Source organism: Sminthopsis crassicaudata, chromosome 1 (genome assembly GCF_048593235.1).
Source record: "Sminthopsis crassicaudata isolate SCR6 chromosome 1, ASM4859323v1, whole genome shotgun sequence".
Classification (NCBI taxonomy): Eukaryota; Metazoa; Chordata; class Mammalia; order Dasyuromorphia; family Dasyuridae; genus Sminthopsis; species Sminthopsis crassicaudata.
Window position 1 is genome coordinate 98,332,280 of NC_133617.1, and position 21,891 is coordinate 98,354,170.

The 21,891-nt window shown below is 35.5% G+C and overlaps 1 protein-coding gene across 3 annotated transcripts in view; it reads left to right on the forward strand.

Annotated features, from left to right (window-relative positions):
- The window catches only part of KCNQ3 (potassium voltage-gated channel subfamily Q member 3), a 431,416-nt gene that overhangs the window by 392,634 nt on the left and 16,891 nt on the right, over positions 1–21,891 (forward strand). For all 3 annotated transcript variants that reach the window (XM_074265426.1, XM_074265420.1, XM_074265422.1), the window contains 2 exons: positions 2,841–2,867; positions 19,623–19,825. In XM_074265426.1, coding sequence (XP_074121527.1) covers positions 2,841–2,867; positions 19,623–19,825 — 230 coding nt within the window. The remainder of the gene's footprint in view (positions 1–2,840; positions 2,868–19,622; positions 19,826–21,891) is intronic.

Consider the following 21,891-nt stretch of genomic DNA (forward strand, 5'->3'; position numbering starts at 1 on the left):
CAGACCTTCTCCGGTAATCTTCTTAATAGAATCTAGTATTCCAAGATGAGAAGTCTAGAAGCCTCTAAAACTACTGCTAAGAGGTCCTTCTTAGCTGTTGCTGTAGTCCTGACCAGAATTGGGTCTCAGTGTTGGTGAGTCCTGGGCCCTGAACTGCGCTGGTACAGCCTGCACTGAAATTATGAGCTTCGGCTCCCACCCTGGTTCCACAGACCTTTCCTGTTGATCTTCTAGTCCTCTTTGATGTCTCTGGGCTGCCTCCAACACTGCCACTTTATTCAGAGGTTGGGCTGAGGCCCAGGCTGCCCTGGCATGGCCTGTATCCAAAACCGCACACTGGACTTCCACCTTCATGTCACAGAACTTTTCAGCTGACCCACCAAGTTCTTTTCATCTGGAAAAATGTTCTATTCTAACTTTTGTGGTATTCGTATGCTCTAATTTGTTTTAGTCATTATTAAAAAGAATTTGGAGTAGTTGTTTGGGAAAGAGGTTGGGCAAAGTCCTGCCTTTACTCTGCCATCTTAGCTTAACCTCCCCAGTTCTAATTTTTAAAAAATTATTTCTTCTTTAAGATTCTGTACCTCCTTTTCTAGTTAATCACTTCCACACCCTTCATAATCTTCTTGCTTTTCTTGGATACTCTTTTTCTTTGTCTTTTTTTGTTTGTTTGTTTTCCCTCAAACTCATTTGATTTTTGAGGTATTTTTTGAGTTCTATAAATTCTTTCTGGGTAGGTAGTCACTTAACATTATTCCTTAGGATAGAAGAAGCTTTTTTCTTTTTTTTTATTTCACTGTCTTCCTCTGAAGATAAACTCTCATCTTCCCTATTTCTATAGTAAGATGGTTGGTGTCTTTTCTTGTTCATTTTTTTAAAAGGAGAAGGGTTAATGTCAGCACCTCTAATCTAAACCTGGAGTAGCTCTGACTTCACTTCAGCTCTTTCCTCTGGCCTGGATCCCCAAATTAAAATCTCCATTGTTCTGCAAGCACTCACACCCAGCACCACCCCTACCCTATTGCCCCTACACTCATCGGGTATGGTTGTCCTTCTTGCCCAGGTGTATCAACAACACATCTGGGCCTGGTGTTCCTAATCAGCAAAGGTTCCCTCAGCCTTCCAAGACTCAGATCCCCATCTTACCAAGTTGTCATGAGGTGAAAATTTCTGTGTCCTAAGCTGAGACTCTCTCTGAACCCAGCCAGTCCCTGGACTCTCCACCTGCTGTTTCTAAGGATCTAGCCTGTAGATGTTTACACTTCTCACTGGTTCAACCTAAGTCTTGTGTTTTTTCATCAAATCTTCTCCAGTAGCCCCAGAAGGATCTGCCCCAAGTTTTCTTCTTCTTTTTTTTTTATTGGTCTATGTTAAGAAACAATTTTATTTTGTTTGAGAAATCAGGAGAGCTTGGAATTTGCTGCCATCTTTCTATAACCTTCCTCCCCCCTATATTTTAGCTTTCTTTAAAGAAATGATTTTGACCATTTAGAGCTCTATAATATAGGATGAACATTCTAGATAACCAGTTTGTTATCAGTATTGATCTTGTACTAAATGAATTCCTCAGTACAACCCAAGGAATTCTTATTAAGTGCCTATCATGTGTAAAGTAATGCAAAGCTTCTGGAACTACAAACACAAAAAATAAAACTGCTTACCCATGAAGAGTTTGCATTCTACTGGAAACGTATAGACTATATGCTGATAAGACAGAACAGCATCTGAATATTATGTGCTCTCATGTGAAATTACAATAGTTGACATTCACAAAGAAGGTTGATACTTAAGGTTTTTTTTTTTTAAAGATAAACTTCAGAGTATGATCTGAAGTTAATCTAGATTCAGACCAATTCAAAATATAAGTATCAGAAGATGCTTTTCTCTTTCTTTTGGTGGTATTATTTATGGTCCTCACAATTCCCAGGGCATGAGTAAAACCAAACTAATGTTGCAAAATCTTTTCTTTTCTTTCCCATCTTCTCTATTAGTAAGTCAAATAAAATTTATTAAACATCTATTATTTGTTGGAAACCTTGTTAAGTTTTGGGAGTTTGGGGGACACACAAAAAAACAAGAAAACCTGGCTTCAATAAGCTTACAGTCTAATGGTGGGTGTAAAAATACAAACAACATAACAGCTAAGGAGGTAGCATAATGAATAGAGTATAGGATTTGGTGTCAAGAACTATTGAGATCAAATCATGTCTCAGATAAATATCTGAGCTTATTAATTGATTGATACTAGGCAAGTCGATTTAAGTTATGCATGGCTTAGTTTTCTCATTTGTAAAATGGAAATAATAGCATCTACCTTTCAGGTTTGTTGTGAGGATCAGATGACATACAAAGCCTCAAATATTACATAAAGGCTAAATTGGGGTAAGTTCTAAGGGAAGAGGAGAGGAGCCTGAGGAAAGCCTTATTCTTTTCCTTATTCCATCATCTTTTGATTAAGAAAGAAATAGGCAATATGGAATAGGTCTTTGGATTTGAGAGTTCAGATTCATATGAAAATATACAAATCATTTATGTTTTCTAAGCCTCAGTTTACATATCTGTTCAATGAGTATGAAAATGCTTATACTTCAAAGATTTTATGAAAAAGGTATTACAGAAATTTGAGTGAGGACCTATACCCTACATCAAACTGTCTTTCATGCCTTTACTTTATTACACTCAACCATTACCCTTTTTCTTTCCCTGTTTTCAGTTTTGCCATCTTCTGACAAAAATCCTGTAGTTTATTCTAAATGGGAGGTAGGGGAGGGACAGGTCTCAACAATGGAAAATATTCTAATCTATACTCACCTTTTCTTTTCCTCTTCCTTTCCTTACAGAAAAGAGCAATTGGAGGCAGGGGCCAGGTAGGTGTTCTTTGTTGACACACTTCATATCAAGTTAATAAGTATTTATTAAGCACCTACTGTGTACCAGGCACTATGCTAAGTACTAATAATCCGAAGAAAGGCAAAAGATATCCCTGCCCTCAATGAACTCTCAGACTGATGGGAAGACAGTATGCAAACTGCTAGGTACAAATAAGACATAGACAAAATAAATTATAATTTTAAGGGAAAGGCATTACCATTGTGGGAACTCATGAAAAGTTTGCTTCTTTCCTCCCTCCCTTCATGCATTCTCTTTTCCCCTCCCTCTGTAACTCCTTCCTTCCTCCCTCTTTCTTTCCTTCTTTCCCTTCCTCCCTCTCTCCCTTCCTTTCTTCCTGTACATCAGTGCCCCAAGTTACCAAGATGCTGCTTATAGACTAGCACACTAGAGGCAAAGGGACTTCAGTTGTTTTCTATTTTGTTTTCTATTACAACACTTTTTTAAAAAATTATTCAGAGTTCCAAGAATATGAAAGAAACACAATCATAATATAAATTATTTGTATAGATAAGCAATGTTTATATTTCCACATTATATGGAGATTATATGTGTGAATATGTGAAGAATCTATGATTCCATCAGAATAAGGAACTCCTTGTGCAGGAATTCCTTGTAACAATATAGATGGTGATCTGCCTCTAACTTAATAAGTCCTAAAGTACTGCTTTAGACATCTAGAGATTAAATAACATTCCTGGTGTCATGCAGCTACTAAGTGTCAGAGGCAAGATTTGAAGAAGGCTTTCTTTATTCCAAACAGTATACTGTATACTATGACATATCACCTCTAAAGTAATATATTAGGTAAATTTCTAAGCAATTCTCTGAAAATAATAACTTTTAAATATTAAATCAAATTATGAAGACCTTCATCTTTCAGCTCTGGGGGCCTTCAGAATCTTAGTCTGACACTTAAAGTTTTAATTCTCTTGAAAGAAGAATGTTCACATCTTGAGTTACCAGGCTTCTCTTAGGAAATGGAGCTCCAAGTTACACTCACTAATCACTTCTAAAAGATTTCATAACTAGATAGATAGATAAAATATTTGCTAAGCACTTATTCTATGCCTGAAAAGTAACTAGAAAGTAATACTTCAACATGGTTACATCTGTCTGCTGGAGGCTATCCTTCCATCCAGAGATTATCCAGAGATAATCGATACAATCAATACAAATAAATGTGGAAATCTTAACAGAAAGGGAAAACTCAAATTCTAATTATAAATCTTGCACTAAAATATATTCTTTTCTCAATTTTAGTTACATTTTAGGGTGTGGCAAATGATGGAGTCACAAATGAGTCTAGTCACATACTATAAAAAAAAAGTTTTAAAAGTATTAAGAGATAACAGACACAAATATTTTATAGAGCTCTTCTTTAAAAAAACAAAAAAACAAAAAAATCTATCACTTTTTGGTGGAGTTCCCTTTATCAGCTTCAGGGAGCAATATGGCAGAGCTACCAGCAAGACATTTTCAATATTTTGTGAAAGCTAATAATGACTTACAATGCACAAAAATGTTGATACTTTATTAGGCATGAATGGCCTTAGAGCTGGTTTTGAAGGACTTAGAAGGAACATGTCTAAGAACAAATTTTTGCCATATAATTAATCACAGTTATAGTGAGGAGAGACACACATTGTATTTTCAGAATTTTTAAAATTCCTGATGATTGGTTTTCACAAATAATTAGTTCATGAGTCAATTGGGTGTCCTGGACACCCCAAAGCTAATATAATCTTAGGCTTTAAGGACATTAATTTTGTCATCTTCTACTCTAGTCAGACCATCTTTGGGATATTGTGTTTTCCTCAGCATTATATTCTAGGAAGGGTATTTTACAGATAAACAGAGTAAAAAAAAAAAAAAAAAAGAAAAAAAGAAAAAAAAAAAAAAACATGATCCTATTGAGTCTCAGTTTCCTGTCACATGAAGTACAATTGAATAAAGTAGGAATGTTTTATCCATAAAAGAAAAAAACTTAAGGCAGAAATTAACATTTTTCTAAAATATTTAAGACTTATCAAGCAGAAGAGAGATTTGATTTATTTTATTTGGTTCCAGAGAGCAGAACTGGGAAGAAGATACCAAAAAAAAAATAAATATATATATATATATATATAGGTTTAAAGAAAGGAAAATATTTCTGCCTGGCAATTTAGAACTATTCAAAAGTGGAGTAGGCAGTTTTCAAAGTCAAGAATTCTCTCTTAAATTTTCAATCACTGACAGGAAGTAAAAGTGAGGTTGTTGCTCAAGTATGTTGTTGATATAGTTGTTTAGTTGTTTTTAGTCATGTCCAACTCTTCATTATCTTATTTGAGATAGGCTGAGCAATTGTTATCTTCCACTTTCCAATGAGAAAACAGGTTTAAGGAGACTGTGATTTGCCATAGCCCACATTGTGAATAAGTATGTATGCCATAAATCTCCAAGGTTTGTGTTTTTCCACATTGTTAGTGACATTTGGAGAGCTGGTGAAAATATCAGAGGAATAGAAATGTCTTTGAATAATTTTCCAGTGGATAAAGTGTCTTTCTTTCTGATTTAATTTCACAAAGACATAAATTGAAATCTCTTTATGATAGGGACCACTGTTTCAACCAAGGCACAGAACTATTTAAAATCACTTTGTGATGAGATCTTGGTAGTTTTTAGTTTCCAAATTCCCTTGGATGAAGTCCATAATAACACACCTTATAATAAGCTCTGATATGTAGCAAAGAATATTATAGCGCACTATTCAATAGTGTGAAATCCAACTCAAGTTTTCTGTCCACCCTACACAATCTGCATGATGGATATAAAGTTGTTTCTTTCTTAGATATTGATTACTTGACATCCATTAAAGGAAATTCCAAACTAGGGCTGACTAAAGACCAATCCACTCTAAATCAAATCCTCATTCATCTAAGGGGCTCATTTCTCTATTTTGGATTTGCAGTTTTGATAATATCTAATTAAAGTTGAGCAAGATGTATTTAAAGTTATTTCTGAAGGTTTTTAATGACAGCTTTTATTCTTGATAAAAGTTAGCACTCTGAGTTTTGAAGAGCACTTTACAAATATCTTATTTTAGCCTCACAAAAGCCCTAGGAAGTAGGGGCTATTGTTATCTCCATTTTTAGTTGGGGAAATTGAGATAAAGTTTAAATGACTTGCCCACAATCACAAAGTTAGTAAATGTATGAGGCTGAATTTGAAATGATTTCTGATTCCAGGTGTAGTGTTTTACTTATTGTGTTACTTTGTTGCCTCTTATTCTGCTTCAATTTATTGAATATTCTGCTTTAAAAGATACATAATTTCACCTTGATGGGTATTCCTTCCTCTAATGTGGACACAATGTGTCCACATCCTGGTAGTTTCATGAACCTATGTCCAAAAAATTCCTGGACATTTTGGGACATATGGGGTACTTTGGGAATGTAAGCTACTTTGATAAAGTCCCAAATCCATTTGCTGGAGACTCACAAACTGGGTCCTGGGAGAAGGAATATTCCATAAACTTCTCTCAGTATCAGGTTATCAAGTGCATGCTGTGTCCAAACACCCTATAGATGATAGAAAAATAGTGGGAAAGGGAAGAAAGAAGTATAAAATTATAGCTTGAGAGAATGATAGAATCAAGTGAAAGGGGTTTTTATGTGTTTTTAAGGATGAGAGAGTTCTGGGCATGTTGGTAGACATCAGTGAATGCTAGTAAATAAATTGAAGATTTTTGGAAGGACAATATATGGGAACAATCTGACAGAGGACAGTACAGATGAAACTTTGAAGGGGAGAATGTGAAGTGCTATTTTCCTTCATTCTTCTGGCTAAAAATTGTGCAAGGTAAAGGAGGATATAATTCATAGGGCATGGAAAGTGAATAAGTAATTCCAAGTATTATATCAGAAATTGGTATCTGTTTCTCCAAATGATGACTTGAACTCTCAAAATAATATGTCTCAACAACAGGTATACTAAGAAGCATTGATTAGATTAGTGATTTGTTGAGATGTCCAAGAAAGTGTCAAACTGATATTTGAGTTTGTAGAGGGGGTGAGGTAAGAGAAATGCCATGATAAACTGAAAACAACTACCATGGAGGTCAATAGGTTTGGGCACAGGAAGAATAATATTTGGAAGATGTACTCATTTCTTTACAAGTGAATACAATTGAAAACATCACTTTTGACATGAAATAGCAATGCATGAATACAAATATGTCATAAAGTTAACAACATGGAAGTAAATACATCTTTATAGTTAGTACAAAAACTTTGTGGGATGAAGTCTATTACTGAAATGTGGGGAGAAGGAAATAATATTTTTTATTCAAAAGAAACACTTAATGGAAAGAGTAGGGGAATTACACTAAATGTCAAAAAGATAATGGGAATCAGCAATTCAGATATTAGAAGACTGGGAGAACATTTGGGTAAGGATAAAGGAAAAAAGGAAAATAAATGTTATGGTTGTAGAAAGTAAATTATAGATAAACCAAATGGAATAGATCAATAGCAATTCTCCGATATAGATCACAAAACTAAAAATGTAAGACATAGCAATGAAGAATTATATTCCTCACCAAGGCGATTTAAACCTTCTCCTATCTCGTCACTCTCCCAGTGTTGCTTCCCCCCACCAAAAGATAATTATGACTTCTACTTGAATGAAAAATTCAAGCACAAATATTATTAGTTCCCATTGACCTTTTACTCTATTTCTCAAAACTTCTTAGATCCCCTAACAAGCATCTCTTCTTGCTAGACTAAACACTCCCCATTCACACAGCTACAATCTTTGTTCTAGTCCGCCTCCCATCTACAGGGAACACTGTGCTAATTTTGTAAAATACAAGCTCTTTAGCTTGGAATGTAAGCTATATTTTGATTCTAGATAATCTCTCTAATTTTATTTTACATACTTCCATTTCACTCTCTGTATTCCATCCAAACTAGTTTGAATTATCTCCAGGCTCCAAGTATTATCCTAAGCCCTAATTGTTACCTGGAATGTACTCACACTTCATCTTTATTTTTTAGAATCTAACTTTCTTGAAGGCTCATTGAAGTTTTCCTTGATTCCCCTCATCCCTTACTCCCTCCATCTATTAGTGTTCTCTCCTTTAGATCCCTTTATTTGATCTTTCCTTTGTGTCCACTACTCCCTACTTTTTAATTATATGCAAATTGTGTACTCTCTTCAGTAGAATATAAGCTTCCCAAGGATGGATTCTGCTTCATTTTTGTATTATATACCCCATTTCCAGTACAGTGCCTAGAAATATTCAATATTTTCTGAATTGAATTGAGGTCTCTGTTCATTTATTGGGATTTCTCTCTGTTAAAAGCAAAGAATCTGACGAATTCTTTACTTGGCATGTTAATAGTTTGTTTCATTTCCAAGATAGAAGAGAAAATAATGAAAAGAATTATCACCCTGAATCTCCTGATGACTATCCAGAAAGAACTGTTTGTTGAAATAACAACAATGTGGGAAAACTTGAGAGAAAATTATTATGTCAGCAAATGTCAGTTCAATACAATCTAATCCAAAAACCATGCACAAGACACTGTGCTAAGCTCTAGGTATTTAAAGATGAAAGACCACATAATTCAAACATTACAAAGTATAACATATAACAATAAGTATGGTAGAAGGTATAATAAACCTGTATGCTTTGATTCCTCATCTATAAAATGAGCTGAAAAAAGAAATGTCAAACCTCTACCATGGATCTCTACTATGAAAATCTCAAATGGGTTCATGAAGAATCAGACCCTGAACAAAGGAACTATTGAACAACAAAAATAATGCAGTGGGGCAAAGCAGAGTCAGTTAAAATACTAAGAGATTAAATCTGAGGTGGGATTAATTAGCTTGAGTGGTGAAAGGATTTCACATGAGATTCTCTTAGAATGTAAGATCTTTGAGGATATATGCTATTTCCTTATTCCCTTTGTGTTCTGGTGTCTAGAACTGCCTGACATATAGTACTCAATTCATGCTCTTTAAATTTAAATAGTATTAAGAGTTTTTAAGAACTAAGAAAGGACACATTGGATACAGGTGTGAGAAAAGTAGATTTCAAAATGTCTAGAAAAATGTGAGTTTGGACCTTCATTTCAAGGCATTAAAGGGGAGGTCGGCTCAATAAGGATGAGAGTCCCTCAATGCAAAATTCCATCAAAACAATTAATAGTAATCCTGATGAGGAGAAAAATGACACAGCTGAAAAAAAAAAACAAAAAAAAAAAAAAACAGTGCAAATGGCACTGAAGGAGTTGCACTGAGCTGGGATTTTTCAAGCACATTTACAAAAGGCAAATGAGATAACTAGTGACATAAAACTCTCTGAATGACATTGACATCAAAAAGTCTGAAATTCCAGAAGACCTGAGACTTGAAGAAAACGCCAAAGATAATCCAAGGAAATATATATAGAGAGTTACAATGCATCCTGGGAGCAGGGAGTGATGAAGTTTAAGTTTTGGGGTTCCCTTTAGTAGGGAACCAAAAGATAAGGTCTAGATTTAGAGAACCAAAATGAAATTTGGATTTCTGGTGGTCAGGGAGTTAAATAATAAGGTCTAGTGGCAGGTTTGGGGTTCAGGGAACCAAATGAAGAGGTTTGGCTCTCCTACACCCTCTTGGGATTCAGTACAAAGATAGGGAGGTTCTGGGGAACTCCCTTCTGGTGGTGCAGAGATTCTCTGTAAAAGAATTTACAGGTCTGAAAACTTGATTGATAAAGGGTTTATTTATAGGGATTGGGAAGTAAGGTTAGAAATCCTGACAGAGAGCCAGAAGGTCTTGTTAGGGAGATAGGTGAGGATAAAGAGAGGATGACACTGGAAGAGAAAAGTATTCCAGTGGACATAGGTTTCTTTGGCATAGCATGACATAGCCTAGCATGGCATAATATGGCATGTTTGAAACCTCTGAAATGAGAGGATTTTAGTTTAGCTCTTTTGTAATAGGAGCTTTGGCTGTAAGCTGAAGGGGGTTAGTGGGTGGAGTCCCATGTTGGCTCATCTCCTAGCTGGGTTTCAAATTGAACTGGAATTTGAATAGAATAAGTTTCTTGAATAAAGTTGGAATTCTTTTCCTAAGGACTAGAATCAGCCCCACCTAGATAACAGAATGAAACTGTCTTGTTTCCCTTGGGTGGGGTCCCTCACTGAGGCAGAGTTGAAAAATATTTTCTCCTTCAAGGATTTTTAGAGTTTTTGGGTCCCTTTATCAGGAGCACTTTCTGGGAAGAGATACCAATGTGGTGTCATGTCATGAAACCAATTCAATTTTAGCTAAGCTCCCCAATACTTCATATATATACATATATATATATTATTGCTTCTAGGAACTTGCCCGATTAAATTGTCCCCACTGAAATCATTCCCATTGGCTGTAGTAACCAAAACCTATGTGGAATCATGAGACTGTACAAAGTAATATGAATAGGGTCCTTGACTTCAAGTCAGAAAGTTGTTTATTATTGTTGTTAAGTTGTTTAGTCATATCCAACTGTTACCCCATGGACCATCACATGCCAGGTCCTTCTATCTTTCACTAACTGTCCAACTTAATGTTCATTGTTTCCATGACATTATCTATCCATCTCATCCTCTGCCATCTTCTTTTCCTTTTGCCTTCAATCTTTCTCAGCATCAGGATCTTTTCCTATGAGTCCCTTCTTCTCATCACATGGCCAAATTATTTAAGCTTCAGCTCCAATATTTGAGCTGTGAATATCCTGAATCAATCAGTTTTGACTGATTTGATATCCTTGTTTTCTAAGGGACTCTCAAAAATCTTCTCTAGCACCCCAATTCAAAACCCTGCTAGAGGAACTTATGAGTAATCTTGGGCAAAAAAAAAAAAATGCTTAACCTTTCTGAGACTCAAGTTTTCTCATCTTTAAGATAGGTATATTAATATTACCTTCTTTGCAAGGTTGTGGTAAGGCTCAAATGATACACACACACACACACACACACACACACACACACATATAACTTTGCAAATATTAAAGAATTATATAAATGTGGACTGTTATATTTATAAAGAGAACACTGGATAATGCAGAATGAAATGGGAGTCACTAAATTAAATATAAATGAAATTCATTCTATTCAAAAGATTACAAAGAATTTTCACTGAATGATGGGATCAGATTGAATCATCAAATTTAATTCAATTCAACAAACATTGAATAAGCACCTACTGTATGTAGACAGCTGTGGTAGGCTCTGAAAGACATGCAAGAGACATAATCCTTGCCTTTATGGAGTTGTCAGTTAATTTTCTGATTGTTCAGCAGTTGGTACTATTCTTCTAATTATGTGAGGGTTTTTTTTTTTTTTTTTTTTGGTACTTCCTTCCACTGATTAGCTGAAAACCATAGCACACCCAGGGAAAAGAACTGTCTCATTCCTCTTCGTGTGTTTGAGTAAATGTAGACCCTATCCTTCCTTCACTAGGACCTCAGGTTGTGGAATCTCTTATTGTTCTGATAACTGCTCCTCCCTTTGACCTGGAAACTCCAAAATGCATGGCATTCTAATGAACTCCCTGTTTATGGTTTTAAGAGAAGAGTAATAGAGCAGTGTGTGAATCTTCAGGTTTCACATGAAGGTGAGAAAGGGAGGATTGTAGAGAATGTTTGAGAAAAAAAGAAAGGCCAGAAAGATACTTTATTATGACATCCCAGCAGGAACAAAGTATTTGTGCACACAAGGCAAGGTTTGGTTCCCTGTTGATTATGTTCTTTTTCAAGCTTTTAGATTTGCCTATTACACAAGAGACTTCATTTGCCACAAAATAAACCACTGCATGTTATGAAGAACAGAGTGATCTGGCTTTACAATTTGGTCTATTTATAAAAATTCAGATTCAAAAATATTTCACATTCTAAAGAACAACTCCCCCCAATCCCCAACCTGAATAGTACACCCTGGGCAGTTGCCTACCTTGTTCACCTCTAGGTCCAGTTCTCAGAGGTATGTGTTGGTTGATACTGAGCTATTCATAACATGTACAAATCTATAAGAGATGTATAGAAAAGACTGGATGAACAGATGAACCTAAATCTCTTTCTGTTTCTCTCTGCCTTTCTTTCTTTCTATGTGTGTGTGTGTGTGTGTGTGTGTGTGTGTGTGTGTGTGTGTGTGTGTGTATCTGTGTCTGGTTCTATCTCTATCTCAGTCTGTTTCTCTCTTCTATCTCTGTGTGCATCTTTTTGTCTCTGTCTCCCTCTCTTTTTCCCTCTCCTTCTGTCTGTCTGTCTGTGTCTCTCTGTGTTTCTTTCTGTCTCTGTCTCTGTCTTACTCTGAGTGTCTCTTTCTTTCTGATTGTCTGTTTCTCCCTCTCTGTCTGTCTTTCTCAAGATATCTTAAGTTTAGAATGAGGAATACCTGTCTGCTGACCAGTAGCATTTGGTTAATAATATACTTGGGACAAAATTCTAGTTTCTTTAACCAAGTAAGAGTCTTCCCATCTACTGGCATAGTTGAGACTAGAATCCTCTTAGTCCTGGGCTTTTTCCAGTGCATGGTATTACAAAATTCTACAGAAAAAAAGAAGAAAAAAGGAGAACAAGAATAACAGAAAAAAACAACAACCTGGTTAGTCATAGTTACATATTTGGGAAAGGAATCCAGGTATTCCTGGACTTTTTCTAGTAAATAATCTTTATCAAATTCTTTGGAAGCAGATCATTTAATAGGTATCTTTTGATCAGCTATGGTACAAAAATGGCAGAAGAATGGAGTAGTTGGGACAGCAAGGGATGGCGGTGAATAGGAAATCCAGTTGGCCTACCCTTCAAGTTCAGCAAGAAAAGAACTAGCACCATTTAACTATAGGTTAAGAGCATTTGAATATTCTCATAGTCTTAATATCAACTGTGGTTGATTTTCTTTCCATTATTTGTACATGTAACAAAAGTTAAGGATAGTAGATGAACATCCCACATGTCCATAAGATTATAAAAAATAATCTCCCCATACATTGGGTAGATCTTTTATAAAGGATTTATAGAGGATTGTAGAATCAAACATCTAATGTTGGAATGAACATTAAGGTGCAGTAGAAGTATTGAGGTGGCTTGGTGGATACAATGCTATACCTGGAATCTGAGAGTCCTGAATTAAAATGAAAGTTCAGTTTGCCTACTAGCTTTGTGATCCTGTGCAAGTCACTTCGCCTGTGCCCCAATTCTTTCATCTGTAAAATGGGAATGATGATAGCACTTCCTTCCTTATTTGTGAAATTGGAATAACAATAGCAGGAATAAATATAACATAATTATAGTAAGGTTGAAATAAGATAATATTTATAAAGCATTTTGCAAAAACAAAGTATTATGCACAATGTCCCAAAAGTTTTTGTGCAGCTTTAATATGTTTGAATTTAAAGATATTTGAGACACTGTATAATTGCTAAATATTCTTGTTGTTGTTTTTACTATTACTGATATCATCCTTACTATTTCACCCCAGAGAAACATATAAAATAATGCAAAGGACTCATAGGAACCCTTAACAACTAAGACACCCTCAAGCATGACAGGACCAGCTGGTCCAATTCCTTCATTTTTCAAATAGGAAAACAGGTTTATAAAAGTTAAGTGACTTGCCCAAGGTCATACACCTGTTGAATGATAGGAAAGGGATTAGAACTCAAATATTTTGGCTCTAATCTCAACACTATTCCAACTAATTACATCTATAATTATTCCAGAGTTCTGTTTCTCTGCAATTTATCACTCTCATTACATAACAAGCAACATACTTTTTTGGTGTGTGTGTGTGTGTGTGTGTGTGTGTGTGTGTGTGTGTATGTATGTGTGTGCATGTATATATGTGTGTGTCTATCTATCTATCTATCTATATCTATATCTATATCTATATCTATTTAATATTTGTTCATATGAAAATTGTCATAAATAATAATCTAGACACCCCACCAAAAACCTTTTTTTTTCATTATTGACTATTGTTCTGAGGACTTGAAAGAAGTCCTTAATTGAAAATAATATTGTTCTAAGACCGTAGTCTTCAATGGCATTTTTTTCCATTCTGGCCCATACTGCAAGTTTTGATTTTCAAAATACAAATAGGAATTACCTGGGTGACGCACTGATACAGGGAATTCCTAATTAAGCAAAATCTTCCATAACTGCAGGCTGGTCCCTTTTCTGAACTCTGTAATGATTGAGGGTTGTTTGGTAAAGACATGCATTAATAAAACCCAGAAGATAAAGGTAGCACCTTTTGTTCACTCTCTTTTCTTTAGAGACAAAAAAAGTAAAATCTAGTTTTGTTTTAAACTAGACCTCTTTTTCTTATGTTTTCTAAGGTGCATTTATTGACAGTCTTTCTTTACCCATTTCTCAGAGACAATCATGACCATGCAAGGCCCAGAGGTTAAAGATTCACTGTCTTTTATTAGTCCCTAGACCATTCAGAATAAAAAAGCTTTCATTCTCTCTTTTCCAGATTCAGCTCCCTTTTCAACTGGACCCAATTAACTTTTGTTATTAGTTCCTCTGTGCTTAAAAATCTTCCCAGGCAGGCTCCTAGAAATGAGGTGCCATTTCTGAGATGAGCTTGTCATGATAGACCTTGCTGTGCCCACAGAGAACAAAGGTAGAATTATTCATTTGAAAGCAAGATTGAAAAGAGAAGACATAGCTATTGTGGCTCAGGGGTTGAACTCTTTCCTCCACCTGACCATCCATCCATTTAGGTATTCATTTTCTAGTGACAATTAGAAAGCAAAAAGATCCTTCCCCCTACTACAGGAAGAATTTAAGCCACTTAAGCTATAATAACCAGAAGTAATTCACAGAAGATACTGAAGATTTGGGGCTTGAGTGCTTTCTATTTCTGACATGTTCACCCCACACTCATAAATCATCATCTGGGACCCATATGGTTTGAAGTAAATAGAGATGAACCCAATAGTAAAGAAAATAATAATGGTATGACCTGCACCCAGTAGTCTGTTTCAGTGCAAAAATATCCCAGCACTCACCTCTGAGATTCTTAACTATTCCAAAGTCACAATAAAACCAGGACCATACATCTGTAATGACTCTTACTTTAACTATCTTATCGTGATCTATGTGTACACTCTGTAGACACATATCTCCTGACAAGCTATAGTGTGGTCAACCTTCCTGTACTTTTCAGCTGGTTTAAGTAAATCTATAAAGTACTAAATCCATATTAAGAGCCCACTGAAATTCATAACTTAATGTTTTCTGTGCTATAGCAAAATATCCCTCTTCATTTTACTTCCCCCATTTCATGTGTTCTCTTCTAAGGAATGAATTTTTTCAAATTATTAAATGACTACTACTGTGCCAGATACAAAGTATTGATATAAAGATGAATAAGAAAGGGTACTTGCCCTCCTGGAAGTTGCAGCTCAGTAGAGATGAGACAACTATAGAAATAATATAATCCAAAATAGAGTATGCTAATTGCATTGAAGAGGTATAAACTTTCTGTTTATCTCTTGGAACCTGGCATATGCAAACATAAGAGATGCTTCATTCACTCATAAAATGTTCATTGAAGTATAAAACATTATAAGACATTAAGAAAAGCAAATATTAATTTATTGCCATTCTTATCTTCAAGTAAGCAATTAAATTTCAATGTCTATCTCCAATCTTCTCCATGAAATGGTCCATCTCTCTGTTTACTTCTCTCTGTATTAATTTAATTGGTCATGGCATAGTAATATCCCATTACATTCATTTTCCATAATTTGTTCAATCGTTCCCCAACTGATAGGCACTTCCTTAGTTTCCAGTTACTTGTCACTACACAATGCTACTATAAATATGTTTTGCATAAAAAGAAACTATCTCTACCCAGTCTGTATCTATAACTCTGCCAGTAAAAGAATTCCAAAATGATTCCAATTTTAATGTTCATCAATTAAATCACCAACTGTTAGATGTGCATGAAAATCTGCAGATAATCTAGACACAGGATCAGAGTAAAGAAAGTTGTAAGAAGCATCAAAGTCATAGGATTAAATTCAATCCAGTCGTAATTGGGATGGAGGAGCTATATCACCAAAGAAATGGAGTGGCCGCCCCAAAGCTACATGGGCAGTACAAGTACCAGATCCTAGATCTGAAAAGAAAACATTTGACTCCAAAGTCAATACTTGTTAAATGACTTGGATTGACTTGGAATTGACTCAGGTGTCCTCTGTGGGTGGCCACTCCCTTCATTTTAAAAATGAACAGCCTGAGGTGCAAAAAGGGATAACAACCTTTCAAGACTCACATAGCTGTTATGAGACAGGGCCTAGCCCCAAACTCAAGTCTTCTGATTCCATTCCCAGTGCTTTGCACATGTATCTTAGACTACTTCTAATCTTCCTATATGAGGAAGTTAGGTCACATATGGAATTAGAAAGAACCAAGTTCAAATGCTGCTGTAGGTACTTAATCTCTGTGTGACCCTCAACAAATCATCCATCTCATTTCATAACTTCATCTATCTCACAGTCTTTATTTGTAAAACAGAGATGATAATATCACTTACCTCCCAGGACAGTTGTGAGGAAAAATGATATGGTATTGTAAAGTGCTTTAGAAGTAATAAAGTGTTATATAAATATTAGCAATTAACAATACAGAGGAACAAAGCAATCCAAGACTTCAGGATTTGTAAACAATTCTTCCATCCAAAATTTGTCATGAAAAAAACTCTGGTTCCAGCCATGCAGAAAATCACCAAGTGTCTTATTGTTAAAAACCTTAACCTAGCCTGGTTTTTCCATCTATCACCATGGCCCTTGAGATTTTTTATCGCCTTGTCAACACCAATTCTATGGTCATAGCCATCCACCAGTGTGTAATCAGTTTTACTCTTCAGAAATCCAGATATATATATTCATCTCTCTTAAAAACTTTAGAATTGATTTATGACATGGGAAACATTGGCACAAGACCACCCAGCACAGTGTACCCTCATCAGAGAAGGTGGTATGCTCTATGAGCAAAACAGAATTGAACTGACTCAAAATCACAAGATGCACAGAGAGTCCATCCCAAATGTCATAGAGACTATTTGTCTCTGACCTGTGGCAGAGCATTCTGAGCTCATACTGGTCTGATCAGCCACAATCAAACATGCTGCAACTTGATTGTAACATAGTGATGTCATTTTGGTCCTCTTCAAGAACAAAGGACAACAACTAACCAAGCAAGGAGGTTGTGGGTTGTATCAAAGATAAGTATTTACAATGCAATTCAAAGGATCAGTAAAAAGAAAAACCAAAATCAAAAACTACTAATAATAAGATTTACTTACCACTGTAAGGTTTACAGAATACTTTGATCCTTGTAATAGCTCTATGATATAGACACTATCATTATCCCCATTTTACAGATAAAGAAATTGTGGATGAGAGAGATAAAGTGACTTGCTCAGAATCACACACTTAATCTCTATAATAGGATTTGAATTAAAATCTTTCTAGTACTCTACCCATTAGATCACCTAAATGCCTCAGTAGCTAAAATTCATGTGCTATTTTAGAGTTCACTAAGTCCTTAACAACTACTATGTTATTTACTCTTTACCACAAAACAATAAGACAGGAGAAAACTGAGACCTATAACTAGGTTAAGTTACTTGCCCAAAGTCATTTAATTGGTAAGGGCAAGATTTATAATGGGAGTTCAATGTGTCTGACTCAAACTCGAGAGAGTTTAGCATGACACTATGATTCCTTTCAAGGGAAATGTGTTAAGGTCAGATAATGCAGAGAAGGGAAGGAAAAAGGGAAAAAGAATAACCACTTAAAATATTGCCTACTATATACTAGGGACTGATCTATGCACTTTACAAAAATGATCTCATTTTATTCTCTCAGCACCTCTATGATTGCTATTTTCCTTTTTTACAATTGAGAAATGGAAGAAAACAGGGGTTAAGTGACTTGCTCAGGAAAACACAGCTCACACAAAATCTGAGGCCATATTTCAACTCAAGGCTTCTTGGGAAGGAAATTCTAGTCTCAATGCTATCTCCACTGTGTAAGGATGCGGTTCCCACAAAACAAGAGAAGGGAATTGTAAGGGCCCTTTAAATGGGCGGGCACAGCACAACAGGAGATTGAGGCCTGGAAGTATTCTCTGTGGATATAGGACTGCCCTGTGGGTGGGATCCTGGCCATATTGAGATAGATTCATAATGGGTGATGGCTCTCTCGCTGGTTGGCTGTGTGTGTGACCTCACAGGCCCTTTATAAGCCCACTGTAGACAGCAGTCGCTCTCTTTAACCTGGCTCCCTAAGCTAGGGTGGCCAAGACAAGCGGATGGATAGTAGAAAGATAAGGAGTTTGGTAGTGAACATGTGGGTCTTCAGACCAGGTGTTCACTAGGGAACTAACAAGTCAGGGTATCAAGTCAGGGCATTATGTGAGTAGGTATAATAAAGGCTTTTAAGATTACATGTGGCTGTTCTTGAGTGTGCTACTGGTTATTAAACTACTATTCAAGAGATCGTGGCCAGAGACCTTTGAAGGCCTCAGGGGAGGCAAGCCGGGTAGAGTTGACACTGCAAAGGTCAGTGGTCAAAGGTACTCTATTGGGCCTAGGGCAGACTAGTAATTGTAACTGCCAGGAGGGCATGTTACACCACTGCACCACTAGCTGCCTTTAAAAGATACACATAAACAAATATAACCCAAGTCCTTGCCTTCAGGGAAATAATGCACACTCTAATAAGTAAAATACAATGCAGTGAATGAGTCCTTGGAGAAGTACTATCCAATGAACCTGTCACCTAATATTTAGTAAATGGTAATGAACACAGCTGACCTATAGATACCCATCATGTATTTTGAACAATTGAATAAGGACCTTTCCTATATCAGGAGGCATTTCAATTGTCCCACTATTTCTTCTTACTTCAGTTGGTATTTGATCCCACCTCATCCCACAAAGATTGGGATTTGTTTTGAATACAACCTATAATCATATAATAGTAACTCCCTCTTAATCACAAAAAATATTTTTCATTTCATGTATATATATGTATGCGTGTGTGTATGTATGTGTGTGTGTGTATATATATATACATATATATATATATATATTTGTATTTACATATGTATAGTTTCTACCAACTCCTAACCACTATTAAATGTAAGCTCTTTAAGGGTAGGGACAGTTTCATTTTTATCTTTGTATTTCCAGTATCTACCTACCAACTTATCACAGTGCCTGACATATAGTAGGAGCTTAATAAATCCTTGTTAAATTGAATCCCATCAAGTTACCAAAAATGATAAGGTGAGAGAATATTTCTAATAGTAGCCATTTGTATTTTCTCTGAAGAAGTTTATGATATTTACAGGAAGAGATGCCCTTTGAAAGCTGTAAACATACCTTATCAACAAGCACAGAGCTAGAATGTTTGGAATCCTGATTTCAAAAGCAAATCTCCACATTAAATATAATTATATAATATTCCAGTCAATATAATTATCTGTTTAAAAATCCATCAACCCTTAAAATACTTAATATATTATATCTAGGGGTGTTCCCTCTTTAGTTCTCAGATTCTTCACAAAGTACATTTCTCCTTTCTCTTGGGGATATGTGAGGAGATTTTATAGGATAAGGTGCATAACAGGGATACACATGCTATGTTAAGAGCCTGCATTGAAGGAGGAAAATTGTTCACTTTTGCTTATTTTGTAGCCAAAAGCTGGGTCTCTTGGATCGGGTTCGACTTTCTAATCCTCGTGGTACCAATACTAAAGGAAAGCTATTTACCCCTCTGAATGTAGATGCCATAGAAGAAAGTCCTTCTAAAGAGCCAAAAAATGTTGGCTTGAACAATAAGGAACGTTTTCGGACTGCATTCCGAATGAAAGCATATGCATTTTGGCAGAGCTCTGAAGGTAATCCCAGCTTCTCTTCCTTCCTTCTCTCATGTTTCCTCAATTTCTTCAAAATTTATTTCATTTTCAAGTTCTATTGATGTAATTTTTAAATTGCCCAGAATCTTGAAAATAGTCCATTTCCCTAATCCTTGCTAATTCCACCCTTCTACCAGATCTTTTACATTCTACTAAATATATAGGGATAGGAAAAATCTCTGTTCCATTCACCCTCAAAACAATTAGGAGACTTTTTAGGAAATATACATTTCAATCAGGCAGTTGCATTTAATAATAATGATTAACATTTGTCAAGTTTTATAAAGTTTCCAAAAGGCTTTTAATATCTTATTTGAGACTTTTCTTGGTTATAAAACCTTTATCCCCCTTTTACAGAGGAAGAAAATGAGGTTCAAAGATGGCCAGTGACTTTTCCTGATTCCACTACTTTATGTCCTAGGTAGGATACAATGTCTTCATTTTTCAGGCGCCTGGAGCATCAGGGGACAATGATGTGGAAAGGCAGCATGGTGCCATGGATAGAGAGTTGACTTGAAATCAAAAAAAGCTGTTAATTAAATCATGACTCTGACACTGTTTTCTGTGTGATCCTGGACAAGTGATTAAACTCTCTAAGTCTCACCTCAGTTTCTTTGTAAGAGGGTGATGATATGCTGAGTACCTATCTCATAAGTTTTTATAAGGTTCAAATGAAATAATGTTCAAAAAGTTATTTGCAAGCTTTCAAGTACTATAGATATGTCTGTTATTTTATTTATAATATTATAATTATTATATTGTATGCCACTTACTCCCTTATAATATGATTGTTGGCCTCCCCCACACAAAGACTTTATACAACATGTATTTATTGTACATGAGAAATTCTTTGGACTCACAACTGTTGGTTTCATTATCACATCTCATTAAAGATCTCAAAAAAGAAGCATAATTCCTCAGGTGGAGATTGGGAGAGAGAAGGAAATCTTTGTTTAGAATATTGTATATCCACTGTCAGCATTCTACAGAACTAAATTTTCATTTAAACTGGAAAAGGAGTCTTAAAGTCATCTATAAACCATCCCATAAAAAGAGCAGGAGAGATCCATATTAATAGGAATGTTTGAAGATACAGTGTTAGAGTAAGACATTTTTATTTTTCCTTTCTCAGGAGTGTGCTTCATTAGGATGTGACACCACTGAGAATTTAAGGAATATAAATTATAGGATCCTAGATTTAGGTCAGGAAGTAGCCTTATTGAATTCATCTCTCTTATTTACAGATGAGGAAACTGAGGCTCAAAAAAGTTAAGGGTTAGTGAGGTAAAACTCAAACCTAGGCCTTCTTGACTCCCAAGTCTCCCACCTTGTCTCAACAAGCATTAACTCAAAAATTCAATTGATGAATATTCATCAGTATCTGTGAACAAAACACTATGCTAAGCACATTATACTGTCTGAAGATGAACAATGATCAGTGCCCTTAGGAATTTACAATCTAGTAGTAAAAATAGAACTATATAGGGATGTATAAATATAAATAAATATACACATATGTTGACATATATTTATGCATGCATATATAATTATGTCTGTGTATGAATACATACATACTTCTATTCACATATATAGCTATATATGTATATACATAAATATACATCAGTACACACACACAAATAATAGATTTTTTCTCTACTAGCTAGAGAATTTGTGATTTCAGTGATATGTTTATCCATCAACACAAACTACAATTTTCCATTCCTCAATAGATAGTCCTTGTGACTATTTATAATAATAATTTGTAATAATAGTCACAATCACTCATAGTAAGTCCCCAGGGATGAGCCCTTCCTAACTTAGCTAACCTGGTCCTTGAATGACAAACACACAAAACTCAAATAGTTTTCAATTTAAGACCCCACCTGAGCTTGAGCTTCATTGACTAACCTTAAATGATTGGTTCACTTTCATGCCATACTGAGGAATTGAAATAGAACATTAGCCACCATAAACATATATTAATCACCTCCTGTGTACATAGGATCGCACAGTCCTAAGCACTGAGGGGAGAGTGGGACACAGAGCTT